At 38.6% G+C, this 12,500-nt stretch overlaps 2 protein-coding genes and 1 long non-coding RNA gene across 4 annotated transcripts in view; 2 read left to right on the top strand and 1 right to left on the bottom strand.

The window, feature by feature from the left end:
* Positions 1–9,817, bottom strand: part of LOC138013518 (neuronal acetylcholine receptor subunit alpha-10-like) — a 17,019-nt gene extending 7,202 nt beyond the window's left edge. The window contains exons 1-2 of one of the 2 annotated variants that reach the window (XM_068860611.1): positions 8,785–9,817; positions 112–222 (exon numbers count right to left, since the gene is read on the bottom strand). In XM_068860611.1, the coding sequence (XP_068716712.1) occupies positions 112–175 (64 nt within the window). In that variant the 5' untranslated portion in view covers positions 176–222; positions 8,785–9,817. The remainder of the gene's footprint in view (positions 1–111; positions 223–8,784) is intronic. The other variant, XM_068860610.1, reaches the window with a different exon arrangement.
* LOC138013519 (uncharacterized) lies at positions 8,320–9,558 on the top strand. Its single transcript, XR_011125253.1, has 2 exons — positions 8,320–8,377; positions 8,576–9,558. It is a non-coding gene; the product is annotated as an uncharacterized lncRNA (long non-coding RNA).
* A 1,070-nt stretch (positions 9,818–10,887) lies between the features above and the next one.
* Positions 10,888–12,500, top strand: part of LOC138060525 (protein sidekick-2-like) — a 50,963-nt gene continuing 49,350 nt past the window's right edge. The window contains exon 1 of the mRNA XM_068906332.1: positions 10,888–11,388. Coding sequence (XP_068762433.1) covers positions 11,328–11,388 — 61 coding nt within the window. The 5' untranslated portion in view covers positions 10,888–11,327. The remainder of the gene's footprint in view (positions 11,389–12,500) is intronic.

Genomic DNA, 12,500 nt, shown 5'->3' on the forward strand with positions numbered 1-12,500 from the left:
GAAATGCGCATTGCGCGAGCAGCACGATTGACTTTCTTGTTTAATTAAACCATGTGGCGTTAATTTACCTGACTTAGGTTGCCGTAGTTTGACATCAAATTAAACTTTTACCTTCTGTCACCAAAAGGAAAACGGTAACAGCGACCAGACTACAGCCCTCAGAGAAAAGTATCATTGTTCCTTGGAACTCGGTGATCCAGGAAAACTGGCCAGGAAATTTACCTATAGAAAAAAATATCATTTGGGAAATGTGTTGGGGATTTGCCATTAAGCAACTGAGAGAGAGAGTAAATGTCAAAGGTCCGGCTAGAATTTGCGTTTGGCCAATAATCAAGGAAACGTATTTAAGTTTAGCTCATCTCTTGCATGTGCGTTACCTACAGATGAAGCGTGAGAGTGAGACTTTATAATAACTTTATTTAAGTGTCAATGGATTTAGCACAAGATCACTAATTGGGGACACTAAAGAAATTAACTCAAATCAAATCAAATATTGGTTTTTGTGGAGAAAAACCTCTCCGAGCAGAGAAGAGAACGAACAAACTCAACCCACATATGACACCGAATCTGGGAATCGAACCCAGGGGCCCGTTTCTCGAAAGTCCCGAAACTTTACGGGCCATTTCCGGGTGTCACAATTCCCTTTGTATCTCAAGAACGGAGAGGATTCAAGTCGTCAAACTACACAGTTCTATTTCTTTTTGTTACCTTAAAAACATGTTAAAAGATCGGTTTTCCAAAACAAGCGGCTGGCAGTTTCACAAATGGACGAAAAGTTTTCGGGACTTTCGAGAAACGGGCCACAGGCCACATTGGTGGGAGGCGATTGCTCTCACCGCTGCTTCCTACAAAGTGAGAATATGAGCATTTCTATGCTTTCATTACAAACAGGTCAAACAGCAACCATCCGTTTCTCGTCAGGTCACGTAAACGCAATGCTTTACCTTTCTTTCAAGTTTTAGCTTGCGCGAAGACTTGGTAAGCGTGAGTTATGCGGCAAAGAAGCTGCGAAAGATGGAAAACTACAAAGGATGCGCCTTTACACAAAGCACGTGAACAACTAGTCTCCCCTTGCCAAAACTCACGGAACGGCCTGTGCCTGACACTCTCTCTGTTTTTTTATGCGATAACAATTTCTTGTACAATAAGAAGTCTGGGTTGCGGAAGTACGTTAACATTAGATCGACAAGTACGACTGAGGGCTACGAGAACGTCGTCTGTTAATATAACATGACCTTGTTGCAATTATTTTAAGGTTATACCAAGTTGCTCGACAATGAAATTGCATGGAAACTATTCTGGCAAGGATTAAAATTAAATGAACGCAAAGTTTACTGAAGTAATTTATTATCAGTTATACTAGACCTCGATATAAGCTCACTTTTAGTCATTTCACGTCGTTGTTAGAAAGAGGGCGGCAAAATCGGTTTTTTTCCGAGTGTTCACGAGTCGCCTTCGAAAAATATTTCCGTCTAAACCTATTGTTTTCTGCTGTCACCGTACACGTAGAAGTCGTCGTTGCTCGGATAAAACTTCAACTTCAATTAAATACTTTCCCGAGCTCGTTCAAGGACTATGAGTATTAGACAGGGGACCACGAAAAAATGTCGACTTCGAGCTCTCTTCTTGCTTTCCAATGATCTCTCTTTGTTTTTCCCCGCACGAGAGCAACATCTTTCACTCCTAAAGCCGCTTCTTACAGTCTGAACGCCTGAAACAGGTTGAGTTCTTCGCTGCATGGCGTCTACAGTATCTTATTTTCACACTCATTTACAAGCAAAAGTTTTAATAAAAGAAAGCATTTATTATTGTTACTCAGTAGGATACCCGTAGCTCTGTGCATACTAGTTTACCAAACGCTTGTTATGAATTTCTTAGAACACTTACTTCCAAATCGTTCAACACTTTTGCCATTCTGATAGAAGCCATAACTTGAAATAAACCCCATGCATGTGAAACTTTCGTCATTATTTTTACAGCGTAAAAAGAGAGATTTTCGACCTTCAGATTTTTACTAGAAATTCTCAAATGAAAGATCAACCTCTGAACATAAAATTTCTCTTCAGGATAAGTGTGTTTCAGTGTTACGGGACATGGTACGCTTTGCAAATAAGTCCTTTATCCATCTTCTCCCGTTTATTCACGATTTTATAAATGGTACAGTTCGTACGCGTCGTGTAACTTACCGTTTTAGTAAGCTGACAGAGGTCAAACTGTTTTCATGGATGAAAAAAATACAAACTGTGAAAATTCAAACTCTTCATGACCATTTACATTTCTTTTCCTGTGTCTACTCTTTTCCTGTGTCTGCTGTGTCTAAAAACTCTAAACCTTACACAATAGTTTCGTTTTTCGTTTTACATACCTTTTCCCAATGGTTATTTTTCCTTTTCAGGGAATCATTTCGAAAACCACAAGTCACTAAATAAAAGACACAGCTTTGTAGCAACGCTCAGATAATGTTAATATTTGATTTCTGCGGCGAAACGTTTTGAAGTTTCAATCATTCCGGCCCTTGATTATCTCACAGTTTTAACGAGTCGTCCGCATTTACCTTATTATGTAATTGTGTCGGCAACTTTAGCTTTTCAAGTCAGTCTTTGAGTTTGGCATGTAAGCCATTCAATTAAATTTTTATAGGTTGTTTTTCCATGATTTCTGTGACAAGACTTTTAGAATATTATTTGACAAAGAGAAGCATTGTATTATAAAGCATAATATCAATGAATTTATAATGTTTCGGTCACTTTCAGTGCACAATCCTCTCGGGTTGATGTGAAAAGCGGAATTGTATAAACATAAGCTATTCTTGTCGATTAAAATCGAATATCGAAATTTTGTCGGGCTTTGATATCTAGCTCACTACAGAGTGGTAGTCAATCGAAACCTTAAGTTATTTACTTCGCCAATTTCAAACAATTAAATTACCGAATGATATTAACCAATGAGAGAACGAAGCAGGCTCCTGTGGCCGATGCCGAGGGCGGGAAAAGTAATAAAGCCCAATGTTATTTAGGGGCTGTTTACATGAGAAAACTCGCCCCTATTCGCGCGGTGGCCATATTGGCCATAGACAATTAATACATATCGTACCCGGAGCCTCGAGTTGAAATGTTTGAGAACGAGTTTTAGTGCGCAAAGACAAAAGTTTTCAATCCCTTGGGACTCAACATGGCCGGCTCTTGTGATTGAACTCAGTCGTGTGCGATTTGGTCTGATATCATACGTGTAATTTCAAAATCGAACGAGCGCACAGCGCGAGGTCGATTTGAAATCACAACTATGATTTCAGACCAAAATTGCACGACACGAAGTTCAATATGACTTTATTACATCCATTTAGAAATCACACGATAATTATTTAATCGCTAAAACACAAGATTTTAGTCAGTGCCAATATTTTATTGATCCAGTTGGGAACAAAAGTTGCAAAATTAGCCACAAAATGGATTTCTTGGTCTTTCATTTTCCTCCAACTTGATTGGTTACCTAAAAATAGCGTTGAAATCTGGTTGGTTGTTTTGTTTCAGTGTTCCTTTCTCATTTCGATTTTGAGCAAAAAATAGTGCGATTTGGGAATAAATCATCATTGATTTCTAAATTGATGTCATAAAGGCTTATAAAGGCCTACACCGGCATAAATACTTGATTTCATATCGTGTTTACATGATGCCTACGTGATTTCATATCTTGTCTACATGAAGGCACACTTGGCACTGATTAAATAGTGACATCTGTGAATGGATTGACGAAATTTACGCGCGCGGTACCCGTTCCAGTCCACCGACAAGCCTATTTCATACTTTCTTCGTTCACACGATACTGTTGCGACATTTCGTACCGAAATGAAATTTTAGGCCGGGATGACTCGTTACGGTATGACATTTCTGTTGGTATTATGTAAATGAATGTAGAAGCACAAGATGGAACCGGCGAAATGAACTCTCTCTAGGACGAAAGTTGCCCCGGTATTATGTAAACACCCTTAAGGGCCCACTGACGGATTTTTCGCGCGTTGCTAGGGAGGTGAAATGTTACTTCCGGTGACTGACGTCATCATATAGTGAGCTGACGAGAAAACCCATTCACAAGCAAAAATCACCGCACGAAATATTGTTTGCATCGAAGGTTTTTCTTTGCCCTTCCTCACACTCATTCTCAGATCAACTGCGCATGCGTAAACAAACTGACTTCCGGTTTAAGAAAAAACCTAAATTTCCGGCGGTCTTTAAATTGAATTAATTTTTTTTTCATATGGCACGTTTCACCTCCAGATACAGAATGTAGGTAAGCATTGATTTTTTCAAATTATCTTTTTTGAAAATTTTATGGGTATTTCAGTATCGTTTATTTCTCTAAAAATAACATTTTTCAAAATAAAAAGAAAACCATGCTTGGCTGGATGCAAAAACGAATACAAATTATGAAACCACTGATAAAACACCCAAATTGTGTAGCACAGAGACAAATTTAGAGTTTTCTTTTAATGGTCACGTGACCATGGGCGTGGCATGATGACGTCATATTTAGGGTCATTGGTTTACAAAAGTCGGAAACTGACCAAAATAATGTCAAATTCTCTCGAATTAGTTAACTATTACATCCTTAGCAACGCACCCCAAAAAATACGTCAGTAGGCCCTTAATCTTGGCCAGTAATAACAAAATGTATAAAATCAAATGAACCAATCGGAACACGAAGTTAGACGCGTAGGAGGCGCCTAACGCGACGCGAAATAGTTTTAGTTTCGATTCTGGTTTTATACGATTGCAGTTGACATAAGTGCCTCGAGTTTGTGCTAAAGCCAATTTGCTATCACGGTAAGGAAATAACCAATGCAAACGTAAAATTAGTTTCGACACAACTGAAAATCGCTCAAAACACTGGACTTGTAATTCGAACTCTTTAGAGGGTCTGTTCTGCCGAGCAGAGACCACTTTTCCTCGATTTCGATTTTATGCTGTCACATGAAAGGGGACATAAGGAATGTAAATCGCAGGTCTTAGCATACTCAAATTGATGAATACTAAACTGACTTCCTTACTCAACTGCAGTTGTAAAAGTTGTGAAGTTTAAAATTAATAATTAAAATTGCTGAAATTGCAATAGCTTTGGCTACAGACTCATTAGTGACCTTTCCACAAAGGCTTCATACAGACTTTTTAATACCATAAGTAATGAAATATCTCCAAGAGCTTTCCATGTTAACATTTGAGTAAATATGGTTTTCAGACCTTCTATACTATTTGCAGGTGGAAACTTGGGCTGGATGTATAAAATATTTATAAAACGTGTTGCCGCTTTTGTGCATACTTATGATTGAAGGACTTAGATTCAATCATAAGTATTGCGAACTATATGGTTTTTCGAAAGCCAGGCCGATGTGTTGCGCTAACTCTGGGTTAAGATCAATCGAAATATCTAGGACCGTTTCAATGTAGATTAGTCTAATTTTTAACCAAATCGCTTTATCCAAGTTTTGTACGAATCATGTGAATGGGTAAATGAAACCTTTAACAGCTCCGTGGATCTCTGGGAAGTTTCACAACTTCAATTAAATACTTGCCCGAGCTCGTTCAAGGACTATGAATATTAGACAGGGAACCGAGAAAAAAACAGTCGACTTCGAGCTCTCTTCTTGCTTTCCTATGATCCCTCTTTGTTTTTCCCTACGCAAGAGCAACATCTTTCACTCCCAAAGTAGAGCCTCCGACAAATTCCCTAAGTGAGACAGCGGTTGACAACGATACAGGTTTGGCATCTTCGCCCTGGAATTAGAAATTTGACGCTCTCTTGCCCCGTTCAGAGTTGGTCCCCGTACCCGGTTCTCGAGTATAGGCAACTACTGTCCAAAATGTCCTTCGCGTCGCGTAGTTCCGTTTGCCCAGATCGACTCAAGTAGTTGTGTTTAATTCATCCAAATCAGTTTCTTCTTTTAGCGGCCTCCGTAAAGACTTTTCTCTGGGGCTTGGCTGCTTGACTAAGTAATAAGCGTTTTCAAACAAGGGCCCCTGGCCAAATGTGGCTCTTGAGTACTACAAAGTGCCCAAAATATTTCCTGGGTACCCTGAAAAACGGCACAGTAAATTAAAGTACTGGATTGTGGACTTGGTTCTTCGTCTTCCCGGGATAGGGAATTGGGTCATTACAAGCGATGGAGGGCTAGGGAAATTGAACGTGTAAACCAGATCTCGGTGCCTGAACCTTGGAAAAATTTTGAAGATGTTTAAGGCAAGCAATGCGTGCGTATTAATCTATGAACACCTAATCAGGAAGCTGAAATATGTCTACCCACTCGATTACCATTACAATGGATGCCGCGGTGAACAAGTAATGTGGTCCTTTAACAAACATACCGGGCTTAGGGTGAATGCATACTGCTTGGCTCGGAAATCTTTCAATGCGTTGGCTTTACATTATATACCCCATCTTACACTACCAGGAAAAAATAACAAATGTACGGAAAGTTATATAAGGTATCTTGTTTTAGCTCAAGTACAGCGACCCAGCGACTTAAGAACTTTTTTGAATAACTGGAAATCCCAAAAATAATGCCATGTTATCTTAATCAAGAAACAGATTGATTCACTTGAGGTAGTTATCAGGTTTTCTGTAGCTAAGGTTGGAGAGATCTGGTGAAAATAAATAGAAGAGGCCAAGAAATCCCAAAAGATACAATTTTTATGACTGATTTATAAACATATTTATTACGTCCATTTAGAAATCACCAGTGATCCTTACAATCTGATTGGCTCTCAGCAGTGCGATTTAGTCCCAAATGGCACATTTTTTTGCCCTAAATTGCACCATTTTTCCAGCCAATGAGAAAGGAACAGTAAAACAAAACAGCCAATCAGATTTCAAGGCTTGTTTAAGGTAATCAATCAAATTGCAGGAAAATGAAAGACAAAGAAAACCATTGTGTGGCAAATTTTGCAACTTTTGTTCCCAACTGGATCAATAAAATGTTCGTACTGACTAAAATCCAATATTTTACCTATAAATAATGATTGTATGATTTCTAAATGGATGTAATAAAGTGGTAGTTGAACTTCGTGTCGTGGAACTGATTTTGGTCTGAAATCATACTTGTGATTTCAAATCGAACTCGCGCTGCGCGCTCGTTCAATTTTGAAATCACACGTATGATTTCAGACCAAATTGCACTCCACTCAGTTCAATTACCATTATTTATTATATCTCTCAGATAGTTCGTGCGCTGTGATTGGCTAAATTCAAATTCCTTTCCCGCGCAGCTGATTACCTCAAAGATATAATAAACTACTATAAAATTACGCTTCGCGGGGGCCATAAATCAACGGGAAACTGATAAACTCGGTTCGTAATTTTACAGTACGGACCTCGAGCTCGGTTGATAAGAGGTTTACATCTTTCAACAATCTTTATGACTATCAAGGAACTTAGCAATGTCCCTTAAAGTTGAATTTGTTCCTCCTTATAGACAAACAATGAACGTTGTCTTTTGCATGACAATTGTATGCGCAAAGACTTTTATGTTCAATTCAGTTAATTGAAAAATACTTTTTAAAAAATCATCACCTTGTCATGGAAAGTTCAACCCTTAACCGCTCTACGGCTAATATCACAGGTTTTTGGCAGACAAAACGAGGTAAAATTCGATCATTTTTGTTTTTAATTAAAGCCGAACAACCTCAGCTGCTCTGTTTAATTAAGCGTTAATTAATAGATCTAAGAACTTAACATCCTTAATTAGCGATTAGTTAAGATAGTTCAAGTCATTGATTTTGAAACTTCTTTGAAGTACACATTTTGATAAAATGCAACATAACAAGAATAAATATTTTGCGGTCGAAGGAAGCACGAAACAAAACGTTGACAAGAAGTAGAAGCGGACTCGAGGAATTCTCCCCTACTGCGGTCAGTTTAACAAAATCCTACGCGATACTTTTTATCCCTTTGTTTCTTAGATTTTCAGCCAAAATTAGCATTTTAAAAATTTATTTGAATTGAATTCAGAGCTGATTTCAGTTGTGGTTCAATAAAATTAGGAGCATTGAATTTAGGATGTGCTTGATGTGGGCGAAGGCTCTATTATAAAGTAAGCCACAAGATTTCTACAAAGTGGATTGACCTCATTTTGAGTAAAAGAGAAAAAATGATGGTTTTTCACATGACGTCATCGAGGCCTTGTTGATGGACGAAAACAAAAGATCTCTCATTAGCTCCTTTTGTTTATCCACCAGCAATTGCACATTGCTGCAGATTGGTTGCAAAATGCAAGATCGAATTGCAAATCGAATGCGCACTAATTGAAAGCCATGAACTGGCCAAGCATTCTACCGTAAAAGGATAAGGCCGTCCAAGCTGCAGACTGAAAGAGTCATGGCCATAACAGGTAGAGAGTTAAGAGTGTTAACGTATGTATTTCTCCACCACTTGGACAGAAAGCCTTTCCTGTGGAAGAGTGTTACGTTTACTCTGCGGTTGAAGTTGAAACTGGAAATATGTTTAGGCAAAACCAATGTTTGTATTTCAGATTAAAAGTTTTCAAAACATGATGTTTTCCTGAGTCATTACTTGTTTTTTTTTTCAGATTCAAAAATGTGGGTGGGTCGGACGACGCAGGTAAACGAAGAGAAAAAAAACGGGGGAAGGCCTAACCGATCCGCCAAAACTGTTTTCGACAATCGTAAATTCTTCCAAAGATATCTTTGATACGTTTTGGGGGTTTATAAAGAAACAAAGAAACAACATCCAGAATGCAACAACGATGTGAGCAAAACACAACTTGAACATTCATACCGGCTCAGTGACGTTCGGTGTCCTCTTGTTGGCATTGTGTGGGTTTGTATATTAAAGCAGAACTGCATTATTACAAAGCCGAGAGCAACGACTTACACCTAAACTACGCAGCTTCTAGAAATGCAGAGTTTTCTTCAGTGTAACAATCCGACACAGTTTTGTATCAGCTTTGTTAACTAATGCTCTTTGAAGTTGTGTCTTTCTTCCAGGTATTTTTAATTTGTCTTCTTTTTTATGTCAGCTGTAAGTTTGACTTGTGACATGTTTATACATCAAAGGAGAAGATGAGACGGATCTAAGTTTGAAGTTTATTATTTGTTAATTCTCAAAGACAAAGGAATACAGTAGTCTGACAATGTTTTCCGCCATAATCTAGGGTTTTGGAGTGAGTGAGAGCAAAGCCTCCGACAAATTCCCTAAGTGAGACAGCGGTTGACACTGAGCGATACAGGTTTGGCATCTTCTCTGGTCCCTTTTCTCTCTAAAAAAGTTGTTTTCGCTTTGCAGGAGTGAGGGAAATGCGACGTGTCTAAAAAATTTCTGTCGTAGAGGCAACCGCTCTTTTTTTGCTCAGTGTTTCTCGCGTGTCTCTAAAAATAGACTTTTTCAGCCATAATTCAGTAGTCTACATTAGACAAAAGGAAAACAGATAATATTATACGTTAATTGAGACGAGGATATTGAATTAGACGTTCTTCATTTTTGACGTCAGTCCGGAAACACAAGAGAACATTTCTGTCTAAAAGTTCGAAATAAAGTTCAACCACCGTCTGATCTCTCTATCTCTCGGATCTCTGACTATTTTGCTAAACGTGAGTATATGTGTTGCTTTTAATTCTTAACCATCAAGATCGAATTATCACAGGTTCTTAGGGGTGTATGAGCCATTCCGGAAGAGGGAGCTGTGCCAGGTGTATCACGGCACCTACGATGACAGAGGCCGTGGAAGATAAGAAAGGACACGTGATTGTCTATTTAAGAAATACCCTTACTGAACTTGCTGCATGATGCATTTAATTTCTACTCTCACTCTAATTCAATCCTCTTATAGAACACTTCGCCCACCGCCCACGTTTTACATTGTGAACGAGATGGGTCATTGGCGAATCCTGAACTATGTATTTTTTTTCACAATATAACGGGCGCAATTGTTTAAATTTTTGTCGTCGCTTAGACATTAACTGTTATGTCATAATCTGATAAGACTAGACATTCGCTTGATTTCTGACGATCGGATTGACATCAAATTTGCCCAGAGGATTATCCGTACGACGACAAATATTCAGTCGAACACACTTTATCCGTGTGACAACACGAGCGCAGAGTGTGCAGATCAGCATAACCTACAATAGCACAGCGCACTTAACCAGAGCAAACAATTTGCCAGTTTTAATCTCCTAATTCTTTAACCCCAAGTGAATACGGGGCGTTACTTTTCTTTTCATTCTTCCTGAGGTCAAACTGTGCCCAAACCCACCGAATTTGGTTGTTTGGTGTCATTAAACCCGTTTTATATGGTTTAGTGGTTCTTTAGCATGCCTTGGGTGGCAAAAGCCAAAGCAAACAGACAAAGAAAAAAGACGTTGAAAGTTCCTTACATCGGCAGGTTACAAAATGCAGGGCTTCGAAAACCCGCGCATGGTCACTTTTCACAGTATTTTGGAACTGAGAAAGGGTCCAAGCTACTCAATTGAAAAAGGTCTTACTGCGTTTGCTAATTACATTCACCCAGCCATGTATTAATCTACGCCCACATCAGGATCGTCTTTCTTTTTGCGCGTGCGAGACAACCGACTAAATTTAGCCTCTAATTTGATCACCGACAGCCTTAAAATGTGTAAAATGGACAAAACCAAGCATTTTTATGAGTTACATTTTTCAAATAGTCATGCTACAAGATGTAATTTTCTTAAGAGTTGAAGAGTGCTTTTGTTTCTATATTGGATGCATTGTTTTCTTCGTTTAAATGCAAATACGTTTTCTGAATAGAGTTTCGCATTTTGATTTCTTTGTGAAGTGTGCTCACACCCCTTTGTTTATGTCCCAATTATTAGCCAATCCTGAAGCTCTATATGCAACACGTGATATACCGCGATCGAGTGGGCCACGGTTAGGTCACGGTCCGTTCGAAAGTGTGAAGCATTGAAAGAATTATTCCTACGGAAGCGGAGAAATGCCGAAAGAATTGCGTTTCGATAGAAACAAAGCATTTACTATCTACACGGATATCCTGAAAACCAAATAGTGCGCGTAAATCATTCACTTTTTCGCCATCTCCTCTGTGGCATATTCCAAAATAGTGTTAACCCTTCACGGTTAATTTGAAGTGGTTGAGAGTCACTGCAGCTAGAGCCTCTCGGCTCCACAGCTAGGATTAAATGCATTTTTAAATCCATGTCGTGTACTCGTTTAGGCAGGAAGGAACTCTGGAACGAAGCGTTAATGAGAAGTTGGCGTGAAATATCGAGCGCGGGAACTACAACTTTGCTTGTTTGTGGACACCTGATTCTTTGATCCGTTAATGGAAGCGACAACTGTTTACTATGGCTGATCAACACTGTGGATTTTTATTATTAATCTTCTGTGGCTTTGCGATCAATGCTGGTAAGTGTATGTAACCTTCATAGTAATTTTTAAACCTTCTGACAGTTCGCATCGTAGTTTTGCGAATTAAATGTACAATCTAGCGAGCCTGCGGACTTCAAATTTTAAGAACAAACAATGACTTGATATTTGGACAAATTTAATTTCCGTGTGCGAGGAAATTTTTTTGCGTTTACGCGAAAGTGTACCAAACGCAAGCTATACTGTATGTTGATATGACTATATTTATGCGAGATCACCTATTTATCGGGAATGCAGAAGAGACCGAGCTCGTTTATTACGAATATAATATTCTCTTCCAATTACTAATTTGTCCCTATTTGTGTGATCGCTGTGGAAATTGTATGTAATTTAGTAGGATGACTAACTAAGCAATGTTTTTCGAATGTCTGGTTGAAGAGTATTTGCTGTAACCAAGGGGCGAAATCTTTTGGAAATAAACAATCGAATTATTGAAATCGACATCGCGGCTGTCAATATATGCTTCGTGGAAAGTGCAGCATATCGGTCTCAGCACGACTAAGGAAAAGCAGTTGGAGATATCAGTGATTCATTTAAATGTATTTTATTCATGAGATGTTTAAATCAATGCAAAAAAATTCACTTATTGCGGTAACTACTGCCACTTTACAGGTTTGCTACGATTTATTTATTTTAAGATTGCGTGATTGCGACTCCATTTTTTTCTTTATATGTGCATAATTAGTGATTTGACACTCATCGCATGTTGTGAATGCGCGTGATTCAAAATTTTAATTTGTCTGTCGATACGCCGAATATCGCGTGACATTTATATGCGGAAACTCTCTTGCGTTGACGTGATGACACACGCACTTGTAAAAAAAGAAATGGTGTCTTCTTGTATTTGTCGGTTTCAAAAAAGAAACCTTTGTTACTACTAACGCCGTGGGAAAAACGAGTCAAGCGTTTTACCTTTATGTTTAGACAAAAAACGGTGTCCTGTATTTGTACATTTAAGAAATTAGCTTGCAATGGCAGGTTCAAAATTATTCATCCCTTAGGCATTTAATTGGGACACGGTCCATGGCCATGCCTCTCTTTCGCTTAAACTTGTTTTTGACAGAAATCTTGTTTACAGCACTCTTTTTTAT

The sequence above is a fragment of the Montipora capricornis genome, chromosome 8 (genome assembly GCF_036669925.1).
Source record: "Montipora capricornis isolate CH-2021 chromosome 8, ASM3666992v2, whole genome shotgun sequence".
Lineage (NCBI taxonomy): Eukaryota > Metazoa > Cnidaria > Anthozoa > Scleractinia > Acroporidae > Montipora > Montipora capricornis.